At 31.3% G+C, this 21138-nt stretch overlaps 1 protein-coding gene across 1 annotated transcript in view; it reads right to left on the reverse strand.

Annotated features, from left to right (window-relative positions):
- The window catches only part of LOC129217381 (delta-sarcoglycan-like), a 63165-nt gene that overhangs the window by 26842 nt on the left and 15185 nt on the right, over positions 1-21138 (reverse strand). Inside the window, exon 2 of the mRNA XM_054851673.1 lies at positions 226-450. Coding sequence (XP_054707648.1) covers positions 226-441 — 216 coding nt within the window. The 5' untranslated portion in view covers positions 442-450. The remainder of the gene's footprint in view (positions 1-225; positions 451-21138) is intronic.

Below are 21138 nucleotides of genomic sequence, written 5' to 3' on the forward strand. Positions count from 1 at the left end.
TACGTACATTTTCGTGCAATAGTATGTATGTTTCTGATAATGTAACTTCGGCTATTATTTGACTCTCGAATAATTCATGAAGTAACACACATAAAGGTATGGATTTTGGAAGAAAAACTAAGTAAATCCCATTTAATTCTGAATTTACTGCTTTTTTTTAAAATTATGACCGTGTGGCATTAAATGTCCGTTATGGTAAGTTTAATTTGGTTTTGTGCCACTTACCGAAGTAAGATCGAGTATTTTGATGATCCACAAAATGAGGATCATGTCTATCAGCACCACAGACACCAGAAGAATGAGCAGAAGGTATAGAGTTCGTTTCTTCCAGCCAAAGATTCCTCCAGGTGGATACATCACTTGAATAGTTTCTGTTGTGGTTAGGCGACCATTGCAAGATGGTCCTCCTGTTGTGGCCATTGTCAAGGTTTTGGTCGCCATTTCCCTTTCCTACAAAAAAATGCATTTCAGAAATAAGATTAAGTCTGATAACCTGTGAAGACACAAAACACGACATTATCGTAAGAGTTAGGTACCTAATAACTCCTTGCAAGTCATTAATAAGATTTCGTGTGGGATGCCTTCACATGTCCTCTCATTGACGTAAATTGTACCACGTAACTTTTTCTGTTCTTTTCATTTTTTTTTGTTAATTCGACTTGTCAAATGCATTTTAAAGTTACAACATTGCTTCTATTTCAGAGTCTTGGGCATGCACTAACCAACACAAAAGTTTGGACTGTATTAAAGTAATCGCTTCGGCAGGAATGGGGTAAGTGAAAGACAGCAGATTTGATGCCCATTGCTCAAAATTTTAATAATCGTTTGCATCGTTGCAAAAATCGCAGTTTGAAAAAAATTATTTTTTAGAAAAAAATGTTCGCTAATTACTTATATTTTGTTAATTTGTTAATTCTTTATTTATATATATTCAAAATTGTTTGTCCGCTTTTGTTTGCCGCAGCTTACAAAAAAAAAAAAAAAGAAAAAAGAAAAAAAAAAGGTATTTAACTAAAACGTAAATGAAACGTGAAATTTTCAGTTGGTTAAACAAGACATTTTTAGAAGGAAGGTTAAGCAGCTAAATATTTTTGCTTCGCTAGACCTACGATTTTAAACTTGAATCGTACGAGAAATTTTTCTTCGCAAGTCCACTAAGCAATTGCTATAGTCGAAAAGATTTTATATATATATATATATATATATATATATATATATATATATATATATATATATATATATATATATATATATATATATATATATATATATATATATATATATATATATCAGTGGCGTACACAGAAATTTTGCAAGGGGAGGGTCCATAGTTAAAAGTCCCATTTTCATACCATACCCCAATATGCCGTCAAACATATTGACTTGATTTTATTGATTCTTGAGAACAAAAACAGTAAAAAATAAATTATTGAATAAATAATTAACACTAATTAATAAAAAAATATTAATAACGGATACTTAAATTACCAGAAAGCAAACGAATTTATGCAATGTATTTACTTTTATTATTGTTCATAAATGAAAACAGATGCCCAAATTCAAGTATAAGAAGCATCAAGTCTGAAGAACAAGAAAAATCTCATTTTAACCTGTAATTACAAAACTAAAAACATTATTATTATTATTTTTTTGTCGTGTCCATGGACAATTAAATGGCTCCGTGTGTCTTCAAGACCGCGTCCGCTATCTACAACGCATCTGTGCTGTAGAGGACCTCTCGAAGTTCTGAAGCCAGTGGCACCATACCCAGCTGCAGAACATGTGGGATAAGGGCCGGGCACTCAAGAATGTGATCCGGAGTCAGTTGGGCATCGGTGCAGTTCTTGCAGGGAATATAAGTTCTCGTTTTGTCGGGAAGAATTTTCATCCCTTTAAAGTCGTTAAAGTTTACAAAACATCGTAGAATAAAATTTAGTTTTCTAGGTCATTTTTCGATTTTATTTATAAATTCCTCAGGGTGTGATGGTGACATTGCTTGAATTCAGCAGTACAAGAACACATTAAACGTTCATTATACATAGTACTATTTAAGTATGTTTTTAGCCTTCTCAAAGTCGAGAAAGATCTCTCACTTGTGCAATCCGTTACAAGAAATGTACACATTTTCTAAAAAATCTTTTAACAAGAGGATTTTTTTTCCCTATTATTAGAACTGAAATTCTTGTTTTCTTTGTTCGGAAATATTTTGTGTATAAAGTATATAGAATCATAATCAGTTGAAATAAGAAAAATGCAAAAGCTATGGGAGGGGTCCGGACCCCCTGGACCCCTCCCTTGTGTGCGCCACTGATATATATATATATATATATATATATATATATATATATATATATATATATATATATATATATATATATATATATATATATATATATATATATATGTAGTGTGTGTGTGTGTGTATAGGAAAAATCACAATCATTTTACTTTCTAAGTAATTTCTAGCTCTTCAGATTTCGAATTAATTTGATTTATGTATGAACATTTCGTTTGAAATTCTAAAAAAATTATTCATTTTTTTTCTCACATATTTGTATTTAAAAAAAATTTTTAAAAATGAATTTTCATTTTTAAACTAGCTAAAAATATTTTCGGTAAAAAGTAATTAAAAAATAAGAAGCTGTGTTAACTGCGTATATGGCTGCATAATATTTGCATTTCTAATTTAACCTTTTCCGCTTCAAAGATAACACTTAAAAATAAATGTCAGGTACAACTTCAACTGAAACTAGTATTTCTAATTAATTAATAGCTAAGTGAACTGAATGCGTATCAACTAAGAGTTCTAAATACGTAAACAGATTAATTAGAGTTCATTTGGGTTTTTAAGTAGTGCCAATTAGAAAGTCCAAAATTTAGTGTATGGCTTTTTAACTTTTCAAATGTACTCTTATTCCAACTTAAAGTTTGCAAATTAAATAAAAGAAAAAAAAACTGATTTCTGACTAAAACATTTTAGTTGTGGCTATCTGTTACACAAAACTCAAGTTAAATCACATTATTATCTTCAAAATGGCTTTCAAATGTTTAAAAATATTTATTAAAATTAATATATCTCTGAATTTGTGGATTTCCTAATGAACACCTAATGGGCCCTAGGAAGAGCAAATTAATTTTCAAATTAATTAAAACAACCTTAGTTTTAAATGTCGCATTAAATAATACGGTACATTGACTACGATTGGTTTTAATGGTGACACGTTTGCTTAAACGTTGCTTTTGAAAAGAGATATTGCGGGGACTAATTTGTTACAAAATTTCTGCTAAATTTTTTGATTCTGCGATTTTTTTGAGCTGTTTTAGAACTAAATAAGTACGCTTATTTCAGAACTGTAATTATGTTTTCTTCTTCTACGACAGGTCACCCCCCCCCCCCCACGCACGTTGGGTGAATGTGACCACTTTCCACGGAACAGCGCTTATCACAGGGAGCCCAATGGCTCTCCTATTAGTTGAAATAAACATTTTGAAATTGATATAAAATGATTATTTTTCATAAAATTCTTTTTATTATCTGTGTCAAATTTTAATTCCCTTTATTGGAGTGGCAAAAAAAAAAAAAAAAAAAAAACAAAAAAAAAAAAAAAAAACAATTAATAAAGACTAATAATTCCGCGTTTATCAATAATACAAAAAAGTAATTTTCTTGTAGAGTGTATGCAAAGTTTAATAATTATAATCCTATTGTTTTCTCTTTTTTTTTATACTATATTCAAAAACAAAAACTATGTTTTGTGAATTGGTCTTTTTCAAAATACTATTTCTGTTCTTTAAAACGAATTTTAATTCATTTTACTGGTTCAACAAAAAAAAAAAAAAAAAAAAAATGAAACAACCAATCAAGTCTGCATAAAATTCCATGTTCATCAGTAATGCAAAAAAGTAATTTTTTTAATTGAGTTGTATGAAAAATTAAATTTTTTTTATTATCGTAATTTTTCCGTTTTTTTTGTCCTATAATTTGAAAAAAAAAGTGCTATGTCTTGAGAATTGGTCGTTTTGCTTCTTCTGTCGCTTAAAAACGGAACATGATAGGCTTAAACTGAAATCAATTTTGGATTGCTCAGAGGCCATAAGATAGTTGAAAACGAGGTTTTAGATCAAAGATAAACAAATTGCCGTTATACAGTTTTACTATTCGCGTAACAGTTTGTAGTTAGAGACTTTTCCATGTTTTTGATGCTACAGTTCCTCTGTGCCGCGAGAGTGTAATTTTATAATGAAGCAAATGTGCCAATTGGTGGCAAGTCAATGTTTTCCACTCAAAGTAAATAAGGATAATGTTTGCTCCCTGATATTTACCGACCTTGGGTTGTTTCTGCTTTTGGCAAGATGTTTAACCACCACACTACTGTCCACCTCTGAGATGTTGAGCTATCGCGTTGAGGAAGTCTATTTCTTTCAAGGAGAGTTGGACTACAATCCATTGCAACCTTTTTGTTGGCGAGAAAATCCTGTACCGCTTGATACTTCTTACTTGAAGAGCAATATTGTTCGCCAAATGGGCAATAACACTGCCAACTAAATCCGCAAGTTCTTAAGCCTTTTTTCTCACCTCTATTTCAACTAATGGAATCGTTGAATCGGTCGAGCAGCGGAGCTCAACTTGCTAGAGGTGAACAGTAAAAATTTATTACTAAAAATCTAGTCCAATCTAGATTACGAATTTAAGTTCTAATTTAAGTAATTAAGGCATATTTTTGAAAGGTCGAGAGCTTGTATGCATTTTTTTTTATTTTTTTTTTTGGGGGGGGGGAAACTAATTTTAAGTGCTTCTTTGTGATTCCACGCGTCTCTTAACAGTGCAAAAGATTTTGGAGGGGCTGAAATTTTAACTTGAACAGCTGTCCTCTCCCTTTTCCCATTAATACAGCACTGGTCTCTGGTCTAGTGTATTTGCTAGCTTTCGGCACAGGTAACGTAAAGGGTAAAATTACCGGTTGCAACCGCTACGGGGTGACTGAATGGAAAAAATGGCGATTAAATAAAGGTCAATTGCTACTTCAAAAAATAAATTTACTATCAAAATAAAGATGCAGATTTTATGCACTAATTCATAAATGTGTATTACTTACATTAAATTATGTATTTACGGTTTTTAACTTATACAAATTAAAAAAAAATCGTCTAGCCTTTTTAGTAAAAAAAAAGTTTTCACTACTCGTATTTCAAAACATTGGTAACTAATGAAATTGTTACTGCCGGCAACTGGACTACTAAAGATTTTCCCCAATTTTTAACATTAAGGTAATAAACAGTTTGTAGGTTACCAACCCACTCAGCACCTCAGAGTTTTGGCGGCCTACCTGCCTGCTTGTGTGGCATTCGCTGCCCACCTGCCGGGGACCATGTGCTAATTTCTCAAAGAGCAGACAAACCAATGCGCAATCCTTCCGTTTCGTGGACAACACCGTGAAATTAGTGCTCACTACGTGATTTCGCTCGGGTTTCTCAACTAATAGCACCAAAGCCGTAGAAACTTTTTTTTTAATAAAAAAATAAAATCTCGTGTTCCACGAAGTATGCTACGAGGCTTACAGGAGTAATGAGTAAAAGTAAAAATTAAAATTGTTTAAAAGTTTAAACTATATTTACAAAGTCAAACAAAATGACAAAAGTCCTCGATCATTTTACAAGATCTGAGAAAATAGGACACCAGCGTAGGGAAAGGCTAGCCGAACCTCTCCTAAAAGCAGACCTAGGACCTGCTTGCAAACTGCAATGCAGAAGAATAAGCTTTACGTTCCGATTACTATCTCCAGATTTAAAAAGGTAGAAACGTTTGAGTTACAGTTTGTAACAAGTACCACAGAAACAAGATAAAGTTTGGTTCCAATCATTGTAACTAGAGCCAAGCACCACTTAAAGGAAAAGTGTCAAAATATTTACCGTTTCGATAATATTTAATGCCAGAGTTACAAGTATTGTGTGCACATTTCACACTTTATCTCTAACAATAATCATTAATTCTCCCCTTTAATCAACTAACAATTACGAATTCAAACCAGAATCGCTAAAATTCAATTCATTATCCATCTGGAATTTGTATCGAAGCAATCAACTTGCGGACTTACCAATTGACGGACTGTTAGCCAGTTGACGTATCAGATCCACTTTGGATTAATAATATATTTCCTATGCAACTAATGTTTCATTAGGGAACATCTAATCAGATGGATTAGAATCGAGGCACGCACTATCGTAGAGAATTGTTACGCCATTTGTGAAAGTGTAAGGCATAAACTGTATTTTATCAATTGATAGTCTCTCCTTAATCGCTTTTTGGTCCTCGTTTGGCTTGAGGTTAGAAGGTGGATTTTTTTTTGTTTAACATATTGTATTATTGAACTGGGTGGGAAAGGTTCAATTTGTTCTTAGCGTTGATGAAAATACGAGAGTTAAAATAAAAGATTTTTTAATTAAATAAATTTAACATTTTCATAAATAATGAATATAACGAATTTTTTGGTTTAATGGATTAATTAAAATTACACCTCCATTAAACTTTACACATTGTCGTAAACAGACCAAACATTGCACAAACAAAATGAAAACAATTTGATAGTATAAAGCATGAAGTGTCTACGTACTGGGTATCCTGAAAAAGACTGTTTTCAAAAATTTATAACAGGAAAACGGTAACTGTTAAAAAGATAATTCTTGCAGAAAATTCATGTGGTGGGCTGTAAATTTTTTCCCCTTTGAGTTCCAAATTTTAGTTGAAAAATTTTCCAACAGATGGCGCTGCAGTAAGCCCGGAAATTAAAAAAAGGAGAAAATTACATCATAATTTTTGAAAATAATGAACAAAAGAACAAAACAATATTTTCAAACAATCGTCGGCTGTAATCCCATGCCGCAATCGGAGAAAAAAATTGGTAAACTTCATTTCTTCTTTTTTGACTGACCGGCTTACTATGTGCAGCGCCATCTATTGAAACATTTTTAACTAAAATTTGGAGCGCTGAGGGAAGAAATTTAGCGCCCACCACGAGAACTTTCTGCAAGAATTTGTTTTTTATCATTAACCGTTCTCCTGTTATAAATTTTTGAAAACAGTCAGTCTTTTTCAGGACACCCTGTAGGTAGATGGTAAAACAACTAGTTCTCAAGCAAACATAATAATAATCTAAGAGACATTTATAAAAACACTAGTCGCAACCGTTCCTCGAGGCTCAAACCTAATACGGCATATAAACGTTTAGTAGGGTCTGGTGGAGGAAAGTGGTCAATGGGGTAAAGTGGTCATTCGTCAAATAAATGGCTATAGCTTAGAAATAAATGTTCGAATGAATGTGAAAATTTTATTTTAGAGTAGGGCAGTTAGAAACTACATTTTGAATACAAAATTTTACAAGTGGCAAAATTTTATTTGGTGAAAAAAAATATTTAGTGTGAATATGAAAAGTTTTTAAATCTAAACACCTCTTTTAACTTCCTTGGAAAATTTTGTTTGTTAGAATTATGAACAGATTGACTGCATAGGAAGCTTCCTACATGTCTCAAGAACTCTTACTCAATAGCAGTTAGCTGAATCTCTTTTAGATATTTTTTTAGAACAATTTAAGTAAGATGGGGTAAAGTGGTCATAATATTAGGCTTAAAACAAGTATTGTTCTTCTAATGCCACTTAATCGTTAAGTATAAGACAGATATAAATTAAGTAGTAATTTCACTTAATATGTATTGTTTTTACAGTAAATGGGGTTAAATTTACGAGTATATGCATATGCATACGCATATACTCGAGTAGGCACGTATATAGACGTACGTATTCACATAAAAGCACCAATAAATACGTATATGAGTATCTGCAAATATTTGTAATCTGTACAGATATACATTCGACTTTACAGGTATATATTCACTCTTACTCGTAAACACTTATATACTCAGGTAGACATGAATATACGCGTACGTACTCGACTAGACACTTACATGCAAACATACAATATACAAGTAAACAGGGTGAGTTTAAACTTTTAGGCAAATTATTAAAATGTGTAACAGGGAAGGATAAGAAGCAAGAATCGTAAAGAACATATGGTCACAAACACAATGCTGACGCGCTACATGCACGCAAAGCCAGAAACTGATGCATGCAAAACATTTCACAAATTTATATATTACACAAGGAAAATTTTACACAACATTTTAGGTCTCAAGAAGGTTTTAAAGCGACTGATGAAGTTTGCGGTCTGCAGCTGTAATACATGTGCGTCGCAATCACAAAGCACTCTCTGTTGCAATAACGAAACTTTTGAAAAAGTTTCATCTGTGTATGCGCCTTTGTTGCGATGCTTGTATTGGAGCTACTAGAGGCCATAACTTTTAACAACTGCTCTAAATATTTCTTAAAAACTAAAACGTTGGGTAAAATCATCTTTGTGTAACAAAATTGAGATTTTTTTGCATCCATCCGTTTCTGGCTTTGTGTGCATGTAGCGCGTTAGCGAACGTAAGTACCTTATAATTCTTTGCTTCTTATCCTCCCCTTTCAAACTCCTTAAGATTTTTGCCCAAGAGCTTTTTTTGCTCATTCTGCAGGCACACATGTATATAAGCTTAAATACTCGTGTATACATACATGTATTGGTGTATACACGTAAATGTACGTATATACGTCTATACAGGTATATAATCGTGTTTGCACGTATACATACGTATATACTCGTGCTTCACAATATATATATATATATATATATATATATATATATATATATATATATATATATGTAAGTAGACACGTACAAACACGCACTGGATGTATCCACGAATTAACTCGTGATACCAGTGTATGTGTGTATGTACACTTATATATGCGTGTATACGTCTACTGTACACGTATACACTCCTGTAGTAATCACGTATGCATGCTTATATACTCTTGTATACATGTATATACTTGAGTAGGCACGTGCATGCATGTATCTGATGCGTACATGTATCTACTCATATATGAAAGTGTTTACTAATGTTTACACGACACGTATATACTCGTGTATACACACATATGCTTGTGCATATACTTGTAACTGTAAAAATAACCGAAATATACAAATATTAGGGTTGTTTATAAAGGTTTTGAATCTATTTTGAACTGTGACCACTTTACCCCATGCTATGACCACTTTCCCCCACCCCATGGGGTAAAGTGGTCATAAATACAAAGGGAAAAGAAAGTGTTGTAAAACTACTTAAATAAATATTTATTTTCCTAAAACTCAATGTACTGTGTTCTTTAATAATGCAATGTAAAATAAAAACAAAAATAGTTTAAATGTTAAAAGAATTTATTGTATCTATTATTCACATAAGTTGAAAACATACGATTTTATGACCACTTTACCCCACCAGACCCTATCTGCTTAATAAATGTTACTGGTTGCTACCTAACAAAATTTTGTATGTCCCCATTTAAAGAACTTTTCCTTTAAAGTAAGAACAGTTTCAAAAATGTCTAATATTTAAATCTTCGAATGTTTGAAAGTGCTTTCGTACTTTCTTTAGCAATCTTTTTCCATGTTGCGTGTATTTCTTTCGGTGAAACAGATTTTTTTTGTACACAATATTTTAGTTCCTGAATATTTCAACATGCATAAAAAGTATGAAGAAATAATGAAGTAGTACCTTCTAAAGCGTGAAAGTTCCATCGCTAAATATTGTTAAGTACATGACATTTCTCCTTATTTTTTAAACTTTAACTTCCCTTCGTGCTGATTTTCTTCCGGTATGTGAAATTATTTGATTAGTTTTTGATTGTTAATTTATTTCTTGTTATATCTTAAATTATTGACTTAAAACATCGTCAATATTTATGCGCACTGCAATTAAAATTGGTGGAAATATGTAATAGATGTTGTAGCAAACAATAGAGCTAAAATGAGAAATGGGAATAGGTTGGTAAGAATCAGCGGGCTGTGTAGTAGAAGATGAAATAATGGACTCCTTAAATTGTAATGTCTCCAGAGCTCCGATTCATTCGCCGCAAAATTAATCTGAATCCGCTTCTAGAATTTTAAATAATTCGGTTCTTTTTCTCCAAAATCAGTTCGACTCCGACTCTGCAACTTTGGTAAGAATAGTTATTAAAAATGAAATTGTGTTAGTGAGCCTAAAAAAAAGTAAAAACAACTGTTATGCGTTTAATAAATTTTATGGCGACATATGGATACAATTTTTGCACCCGTTTAGGAATATTAGCAATGAGCTGGATTAAATGCATATACTGATTTTTTCCCGAGACAAACTTATTTACATTTTACTTTCATGTATTAATTAATGAAAATGACTTGTAAAAAAATAACGCAGGCCTGCAACCAAAACAGGCAGTTAAAAACCAGTAAATTGATAGATTTTTTGGACGCTGATTTAATGAAAAAGTAAAAAAATTGCATCACATACGAAATTTTAGATTTTCGTAGCCCTACCAACAAATTGTTCGACACTTAAGGAAAGGGAGACACATATGGTGTCATAAGCTCCTTACGGACAAACCTAAAATCGTTTCGGCCTGTGGGAGTAAAAAAAATGGAAAGAGGAGCAATTTGTAAGTTAATTAATATGTTAAAAAAATTTTTGTTAACAAATTTATCCTGAAAATAGCTCTAACTTATGAAGCGAATATGTTACATATCCTCATTAAAATCCAGTTGTAAGCACTAGAGGAATTTCAAAAGAGCTAGGTATGGCTAGAAATTATGATTCCCTTACTTTTCGCTACCCCCCTCCCTTATCTTACATTTCTGCTACCTGTTCAATTACGCTTTGATTGAAACGATTCTGTAATCTGTACCGATCAGCACATTTTTATTTTTCTTAATTAAGGTGTTATATTTGTACAGGGGAATTTCCCCAACGGCAGATGGGTGTACATAATTTTATGATTTTCATATGTTAAATGCTTTAACCTATCTTCACACTTCACAGTTCCCCATATCTATTGCTACTTGTAGATTAACTGGTTGGTTGGGGCCCTGAAGACTGCTCTTTTTTTGATACAGACCTGAAACCGAGCAATATCTGATTTAGCACTCCCAGAAGTATCGATTCAAGGAGGAATTTGCAACTACGATATATTTAACGTGCCCCAGTCAGCGTTAACGATCACCGATGATCTTTGAATAGCTGGCATGAAACCCGCACCTTTCTGTTATCAGTCCGACGCCTTACCAATCAGGTCACTCCAGCCGGTTTAACCTACTTATTAAATATACTAAATGATAACGAGGGCTTGTCTGAGTTCAACCGATTCCTTTTGTTACTTTTCAGGAGAAGTTGTAGTGAAGAAGCATCAAAGAAATATGATAGATTTTTGAAGAGAGATTATTATGCATAGTTTGGTGTAAAAGTTGGTGACTAGGGTAAGAAGCAAAAACAAAATGAGTCACCCTTGTGTAGAGGATTTGAGAAAGTGGTCAAAAGGCGTAGAAGTCATAGAAGTCTTTTTATTTTTGGAAATGAAAATTAAACGTTAAAGATACACATGAATCCCTGCTATATTTAGCAATAGTAACTGTTCTAATTACTATAACAAATATATTAAGCATGTCATTTACAATTGTATGATGCATACATTAGTTTGTGAATAATAAACGTACAGATATTTTGAAAAGAAATTCTTTCTCCTAAAATATATAAAATTTTGCCCATATATTTATTCCCACTTTGTGAAAAACCCTTATATTTTGATTGAGAAAACTGGATGAAATATTTGAAATCAGAGCACCAAATAGTATAAAAGTCACTCATTGCCATACAATCATTTTTTCATGTCCCGAATTTGGCAGGTAATTAATTACTTGCCTTAAGTAATTTCATTGTATATTTTAATTGAAGACGAAAAATGAAACAAACAAAGGGGCGGATATCTTCTGTTCTCCATCAAGATTATGCAGAAACGTTCAAAAAATAATTTTTATTCAAAAGAATTGCATTCGGTAAAATGTGATTAAACTTAAAGGAATCATTAGTCATGCATAAACAATTTTAAATTGTTATATGACCTCGTTAACAGTGCTGAAGAATCCTTTACTACGATAAGTTGAGGGGGTACAAAAATACGTATTATTCCAGAACTATTTCCGAAGTTTTAATGAGGTCACTTACACGCAATTAAACATTTTTCTTTACTGAATTTGTTAATAAGTTCTGAGGCATCTTTTGTTTTATGGAAAAATTCAACGACTTAACTTTTTTTGACAGAAACTGATTTGAATGAAAACGTAAAGTATTCTATCTTTAATATTTATGATCATCAACATGTATTCGAAATTTATTTATTTTTTAAAACTTATCTTCAATGATGTTAATTTATGATGAAAGTTGAAACAATATTTTCCTTTACAACATTCTACATTCAACGCTATATTTTTACCTTAACCTGTATAAACATTTGAATCAAATTACCCGCCTCAAATTTCACAGAGAAATTAGTATTGATGGTTAAGTTTATAATTACTGCAAAATTTTGAATGTTTAACGTTTTTGATCTTTCTATTTTTTGCGTACTGTAATATTTTGAAATTTTATGATTTAATTAAGATAGTTAAATAAAACAATGAATCTTTAAAAAATAGTAGGAAGTAAATTTGAGTTAGGATATAATGGGAGAAACAAATCCGGCAGGACACTAAGTGGAAATTTTACTGTATTACTTTTTTGCGTACACTTGATTTGCAGGGAACAGTTATAAATCGAGAAAATTAATTTATGTGACAAAAGAAAGAGTACAAATACCATAAAATTTTATAGGAAGGAAACTGATGCATTACATTCCTTCTTTTAAAGATATTTTTTTAGCTTCAGCTCACTTTTAATTTGTATATATCTTACAATCCGGTAATAAAAACAATAATTGAAATTTCAAAATTTTGGACCGTGGTGGCCTGTTAATAGACTCGTTGCTGGAGGCCTCCGGATTCGATGCCAGCTGGTCGAAGTTCCTCTATGTTTTCTAAATGTGACTGGTGCACGCTAAATATGTCGTGGTCACAAGTGCGTCAAGTACCCATTACAAATCAATACCTCTGGGGATGCTGGACTAGGATTTGCTGGACTATTGTTCTGGATCTAACCTTTTACATATTTATAGATGGTGCTTCATCTATCGTGTGCTGTTTGAGATATTCGGACTTCCACCACAATGGTTCTCCGTAAAACATAATTTATGAAATTTTGAAATGGGACAAGGGAGAGTGAGTTAGCAACAAGAAGCGGGATATCACGCATTTTTTTAAATAACAAGATACAAAGGCTTACTTCTTTATTAATAATGAAGTTGAAACTCTGTTTCTGGATGTTTGGATGTCTGGATCTCTGTTACGCTCATAGCGGTTATACCATTCGGCCGATTTTCATAAAATTTGCCACAGAATTAGCTTGTAGCATAGGAGGGAGGGGGGGGGGAACACCTCGAAGCGATTTTTCGAAAATTCGATTTTTTTTTCTTTTTTTATGATTTTATTTTTACCACCATTGGTGGATTTAATTCCTCTGCACCAAGCGAATTGCCATAACATGGACAAGTAAATTAACACAGCATATTGGCAAGAAATTCATCATTCTTCATTTGTAAATATACAGGCGACCAAATGATCTTTCCATTTTCTACTACGGGCAAAGCCGTGTGGGTATTGCTAGCATGTAATACAGCACGACCAGGAGAGGAGAGGGTGTATGTTGAAGTGCAATAGTTTACGGCTGAGAGATGAGGGAGCAAATATGTTGAAAAAAGTGAGACATAGTTTATGGAAAGCCCCTTATGTAAATTGCAACGAATATTCCTTCAGAATTCCTCTACTAGTGAAAAGTGTTGCATTTTTGAGAAACATGTACGTTTTTCAGGATAAGCCACCAAAAATAGTACTTTTGAAAGTAAACTGATTTTTTTCAAGTTCTAATGTAGATAAAAAGTTTAAGGAAACAATAAGTGAGAACGAAGTGAAGTTTGGCACTATAAAATGACGAAGGAAGGAATGCAAAACTTTGTGGATTCCATGTCTAAAAGAATGGATACTCTAATCAAACGAGAGGCGGCCCGAAAACATTATTATATTTGGTTTAGTTGCACTCTTCTATAATTTTTTCAGCTTCGAGTAACAACGTAAAGTTTTATTTTAACTCTGTTTTTCTTCTTTTTTTTTCGATGAGGAGCCGAAATTAATTCCAACTTCTGATAACATGAACATTTATTTTTTATAACATATTTTTATGAATTTAATAAATACTTGTGCTAAATAACTCAATTATGTCTTTTAATTAAAGCAGTTTAACAGTTTGAGAAAAAAAAAGTATCAGTTGAATTGGAAAACAAATGGGGTCTCATCCTAGAAAAAAAAGAAAAAAAAAACAAACCAAAAAAACCCGTTAGATTAATTACTAAAACTTACAGTACTTTTTTGTCCAGTACTGTTTTTCTTGATTCAAAACTACTGCATCAGATCATTTTGTTCTATGTATGAAACAGATGATTAATTTTGTTTAGAAAACAAGCATCAGTTACGTAATCATTCAACCTGCAACAGCCAGTAATTGTGATGCACGGTAAAGCAAAATATAGTTAATTCTGAACTCGCTGCGGAATGCGTATTAAGGCCATTGCTTTAATCCCCAATCAGTTTCTGCAGTATTTCCGAAAGATGCTTAAATTATTACTGCAAGTGAGCGGACTTTTCAGGATTTACCCATAAGTCATTATGAAAACTAACTGCGCGTTGAAATCCATCCTGCCTGACAGAGAGTAGTACCCTGGCAGGAAGCTCCCGAATTCGCCATCCGCATGTACCATCAATGCAGGGGAAAGGGAAATCATACCCTCAGGGCACTAAAAGCTATCAAATTCATTTGAAAGCTATCGTATTGAAAGTCAGATCATTAGCTAAATAGAAAACCTAGCAGTGGGGACAGTGTGTGAATGGTTTAATGGGATAGAAAGCATCGGTACATTAAAGCAGGGATTTTGAAAGTCACAATTTAAAAGTTTTCCTGCTCGGTTTTAATGAGGCTAAATATAGGAGGGGGGATTTTTCATATTTTTATTTACGCCGGTTAGGAATTTTTAGGGAAGATTTTTCCTTTAGGCTTAGAGGAACTTTTAGATTGTGCGTGTAATATGGTTTTAAAGAAGATGTCCCCATTCATGAGGTTGAAATGAAAGAATATAATAGGTAGGTTACCTCAAAAGAGCAACTCAGTCACAGCATGTTTGGATGTTCAATGCACATTAAAGCATCTAAAGGTAGCGTACCTTAAAAAGGAGGTCTGGAGGCACTTTTAAATACTTGCTTGAACTTTTCAGAATAGTTTGGAATATTTTTCACATTAAAAACAAGTCTGAAATATTAATTTAAAATCTAAGAATTTGAAGTAGAAAAGTAAGATTCGACGTTCAGGAAGTGTCTGGTAGACGTAAAATAAAATAAAGAACATGCTTTTCATAACTAGAAAATGTTTAAAATTCAATTTTCATGATTTTATCGATGTTAATAACTTAAATCCTCCATTAGAATAATATTATCCGAGTTTTGAAGCATGTCTAGATCTGCTGTTTGGATCAAGCGTAGGACTTCGTATTCATTACAATCTTTCCTGAGACATGCGTTTACTTTGGCGTTGTACCCTAATTAATATTCTTGATGTAGGGGAAATGTCGGGCAAAGTGAAATGGCTAAAATGACTGAGTTTTTTCAAAATAAACAAATTGGAAATCTGTTTTGAAAATTACAGTACAAAAAGAATCCTATTTTATGATAAAACATTCATTGAAACATACTTTTTTATTTTTGGCAGTAATTTGCAGCCTAAACAAAAAAGTGGAAAATTTTCACTTTTTTTTTCGTAGGGTAAAGTGAAAATAAAATTTTCTAATGAAATATTTTCGATTTGATTATAAAAGTATTTTTGATCAAAAAACAAACCTGTAAATAAAATGTTGTATGAAGAAATGAAAAGAAAATAGGATAATAGGCGAATATTTAAATTAAGTAATTAATTAATAAACGAAGAAAAATGAGTGAGAAAAAGAGTGAATAAATAAGAAAATAAGTAAATAAATTAATGAATAAGTGAATTACTAAAGGAATGAATGTAAATGAATTAATTAACAAAAAAATACGTAAGTGCTTTAGTAAATGTTTGAGTGAGTAAACGAAATAAGCTATTTCACTTTGCCCCGTCCACTTTGCCCCGCATGCACTCGACTACTTGAGCAAAATATTTAAAATGTAAATAAGCTTGATATTAACTAAAAAAATGTTCCACAGCATATTATAAGGTCACAATTAATATTCAAAATGTTAATAACAAGAACTTTCTAATTTTATTATATCAAAAATAATTTTTGACCTACAATAAATATTACAATAATACTATCAATTTTTTAAAATTGCCTGTATCATCTTATGCTTTAATCTAGGGTGGTATTTTTTCTCCTGATTGGAACAGACTACAGGTGCAACTACACTGTAAAAAAAATCTGTAAAATTTACGGAAAAAAACTGTCAGCCAGGACGCCAGTTTTCTTCCGTATATTTTACAGAAATCTTCCGTATTTTTATTATTTATTCAAGCTGATTTATTATTTTATGAAGATTAAAAAATGAAACTATACTTTTATAAATACATTTCAATATTTACTATACTACTACGAAATACATGTATACAAAGGTAAATTTCCTAATATGCCTCTGTAACAGATGACAAAAAAACATAATAATAAAATATTGATTAGGATGCAATGAAATGGAAGTTGCAAACGATTTAAGACTTACTCGCTTTAAATAAATATAAGATCAAAAAACTCGAGCACGAGAACCAAAATCCAAACAGGCGGGCGGAATTTCGAAGAAAAACAAAGTACGCGGTGAGGCGATGGTAACAGTTAACGCTTATAACCGGTTACAGATTCAAAAAAACAGAGAAATCCTGTATTTTATTACGAACAGTTTTTTTCTGTAAAAAATACGGATAACTTCTTCAAAATTTACAGTTTTTTTTACAGTGTACATTGTTAACATATTACCAAATAGGTGGCGCTAAACGCAGAGCAAATATTTCAACTTTTCACTTTGCCCCTCATTCCCCAACGTAAACATCATTTTCATCCTTTCCAGGAACAAAAAACGCATCATTGTTCTTCAAATGCTGGTTTAATGCACCGAAGATTCAGTCAACTTTATCTGAGTTAAATTTTCAGGTGGACCTTATTTTGTAGTTGCGTAGTTAAAACTCTTTGAGGCAGGGCATTTCGGTTGACGTTATTTCTGCTGAAAACAACTGACATAATGGCTTCAAAAATTGTTTGGAAAAAATATTGACTTAAAACTAAATCTCAATACCTCAAAGGGTTGAGTAGATCAATTTAGCGTATGAAGCTGGAGCAAAGTTTATGCATAGTTCGTTGTAGAACCTTTATTTTCACTTTAAAAAGTCTTTCTTTTTGATTCAAAAGCATAATGTAACAACAGTACACTTCTAGAACTGATGTGTTATAGTTGAGAAAAATTTAACTGGCAGTAGATGCAGAGAAAAATTATAATAAACAAAATCAGTTTTTCTATCAGTCATTTGTAGTTTTCTTGAACACATTACCAAATTCATTTTATTATGCGCATATAAAAACTATAAAACGGGCAGGCAATCTCCTAACACGGTTCAGTTTCTTCTAATGTAAATTTCACAAAAAAGTTTTTCAAATGAAGTTTAAATTTTAAAACAGTATTTATTATTCACTTAATTTCATTGTAATACAATCGCATTTGTATATAGCGAAGCCGTCGGAACCAAGCAAAAAATTTGTTGTAGCCATAATTTCGTTATAGAAACTTAAATTATATGCAGCAAAGCGTGAAAGGGAATTGAATCGATTACGTTACAGCCATAAATTCGCCAAAAACGACTTCGCTATAAACCGGCGTGACTATTTGGTAAAAATACTGTCAATCAGATCAACAAACTCACTAAGCAATGAATTTTTTGCAAACCTTTTACAACCCATAATATTAAAATAAAATTTTAAAACGCACAGTTATATCTAACTTTAATGTAATACTTCTCCGGAATTTTACTGTACTATTGGAAATCAAAGAATCAAATAGTGAAAATTGAGCAGTAAGTTTGTCATACTGAACAATTTACAAGCAATAAAATGAAACTGCTAAGTTTAAAAAGTTTGAATGTAATAATAATTATTTTATTACAATATTTCTCAGAAATTTTACTGTAGTTCAGCAAATTTAGTCCTTAAATTTATATTCAAAACCAAGCATTAAAAATAATTTAAATTTTCATGATATAGTAATAATTCGTACAATCAGAGATAAATTTTAGTTTCACGTCTACACTGAATACAGAATCATTATTTTTTAAATGACAGAGCTATTTCCTAAATACATATTTTTTCCGTGCTAAAAATAATTACATGTATTAAGAAAGACATATTAAGAAGGCATATTCATCTTATAAATAAGGCGATTCTGTAATGTCTATTTTCAGGTTTTTGATACAAAACTATGAAGAATATTCCAAAAGATAAAATTGCTTATTAAATAAACTCATTAAGTTTTGAAAATTGTTTTAAACTAAGAACTGGAACGTTCGATCGTTCATTGTATTTCCCGTTACATGTAGCTAAGAAAATAGAATAATTCAATGCATTAGTGCAACTTTGTTTCAGAAGATTCATAGTTCTTTAAAGGAGAAACCAAGACGTACAGCGGCAAATTGCAATTGAATGGAATTCTTAAGCCTTCGCGACGCAAGCATTTGAGTAATTTCAACTAATACTTTTCGGTTATATTTGCATTTAAAGTTATTTGTTGGAACGATGTTGGTATCAAGTAAAGATAACGCGGTTAAAAAAATTCATAAAAAATAGAAATGAAATTAGTGTTTATTTCTTTTGTCTAACTTTAAGTAATCATGTCTTTTAATAAAATGTTTTTTAGAACGTTATATACTTGAACCAATTTCGACGTAAAGGTCCAAATTTGTGATAAAAATTTCGTGCACGCATTTTAAAGCTTCCGTCTCTCTTTTTTTAATTAAAAATGTTCCGTCGAGAGTCGAAAAAGGAACTAAATTAATAAATGAAAGTGAAAATTAAATATGACGAATGAAAATACAGATTAAAAAAATAGTAGTTAAAAATTTCAAGACCTTCTTTTCTGTATTATTTCATTTTGAACTGTTAACAATGAACTGAAAAGTAAAAGAAAATGTTTTAGTGAACATAGCTTTTTTCTATAGTCATTTGAATTTTGTCTTTCGGTTAAAAGTGGCATTTCGTCACAAATTGAATGACGTTTTAAAGGTACAGTTGATCCAAGTTTAGTAGCCATCTCTGGAAGAGGAATTTGCTTCTTCCAAAATTTGGTCGAACCTTTCTAAAAATTTTAAAGAACGAAATGAACTATAACAAGAAGATCCAAACATCTAAGCATGTTTAAAATTCAGATGTTATTTCCTGTGATATATATTGAACTTCAGTTAAATTTCGTATCTTCACTTTAAAAAAACGTGATTTCCGCAGTTTCCGGGAGAGCATTTTACCTTTTAAAAGCTTCGTTTAATATCTAAAAGTTATAAAAAGAAAGGATTGAACATGTCGCTCTACGAGATATTAATTTTTTAAAAGAAAATCTAAGTTAGTGAACTTAAAAAAAATTGACAATGTTAAACTAATTTTAAAAAAAATACGAGATCCAAAATAACTCCAGTTTCTGGAGTGTAATGAAATGATTGCGGTTGACTTATATGAGAAAGAAAGACATGCCTTCAGTTAGAAATTAACAGAAACAAACAATCTAAATTTATAAAACACACTTGAAAAGATATTTTTTTAACAGTTTTTTAATGTTGGCTTTTAAATTTTGCAATAATTAACAGCAAAGAATTGTAGAATATTTTATTCAGATACAGTTAAAAGTTGATTTTATGCAGTGATTCTTCTAGAAGATTTATTTTTGTTTTATAAATTATAGAATTTCACAGTTCTGGTTTCATTAGTCCGAACGGAATGTTCTGAAATCTGAACTACGTCAGTTTAAAATGTTTTCCTTGATGGATAATATTAAATGCAAAATATTTTCAACATTCTTCTCTACTTCTAATTGTATTTAGTAATTTTATTTTGGAGTTCATTGAAATATTAATTTGCTAAAATGGTAATTTGTTTTTTGAGATATATGTCTACAAAACAGTTCTCATTGAATTGAAAAATTTTCTTTACTTGAAACTGTCAGAAATTAGTGGTAACTTCGAAAATACAAATTAAGTGGATGAAGATTTTTATTTAAGAAATGACGGTTCTGCTTATGAAGGATTGGTTCTTTGCAATACTTGATCCTGTAAAGTTAAATTTAAAATTCTTAAGAAAGTTACACTGCAGTACAAATTTTAACGGTATTAGTGTTGAGGACTATCTAACTATGTGCACTTTTATATTTACAAATCACTTACAGTTTCCTAGAAGTAGTTATTATTCTTCTCATTCTCACTCGACACAATTACAATTTAAAACAGATTGAGTGAAAGAAGGGGGGGAGAGAGTGAAAGAGAGGAGGGGGCATGTTTTTTTATTGCATTTTTTAAAATCTATTACTACTTTTTTTCAAGTCCAGAGTGTTTTTCCTTACATCTTTCAGTAAAACCTTTTTCCATTTTTCCATTTAAAGCTATAAAGAGATAGTAAGAGGGATAATCTCGAAAATATGATTACGTAAATGAAGATTTTTAGTTAAGAAGAGAAGGTTCTAAATATGAAAGATTAGTTTACTACTTTAATTGGTTCTGTAAATTTGAATTTAAATTTCTTAAGAAATTTAAACTGCAACACTCAAGAGTCACATATTTTAAGAGTATTAGTGTTGAGAATAATCTAAATATGCGTACTTTTATACTTACAAAGAACTTATAGTTTGCTAGAAATTCTTCTTTTCATTCTTACTCCATGCAATTACACTCTAACCTTGATTGAGTGTAAGAGAGACAGAGAGAGAGAGAGAAAGAGAAAGAAAAGCCTGAAATATCCTTTTTTCAGCACTTTCAAGTCAAACAATGCTGTTTTTTCAAGTCCTGAGTGTTTTTTTCCTTGAATTTTTTTAGTACTACTTTCTGAGA

This window comes from Uloborus diversus, chromosome 2, assembly GCF_026930045.1.
Source record: "Uloborus diversus isolate 005 chromosome 2, Udiv.v.3.1, whole genome shotgun sequence".
In the NCBI taxonomy this organism is placed as follows: Eukaryota; Metazoa; Arthropoda; class Arachnida; order Araneae; family Uloboridae; genus Uloborus; species Uloborus diversus.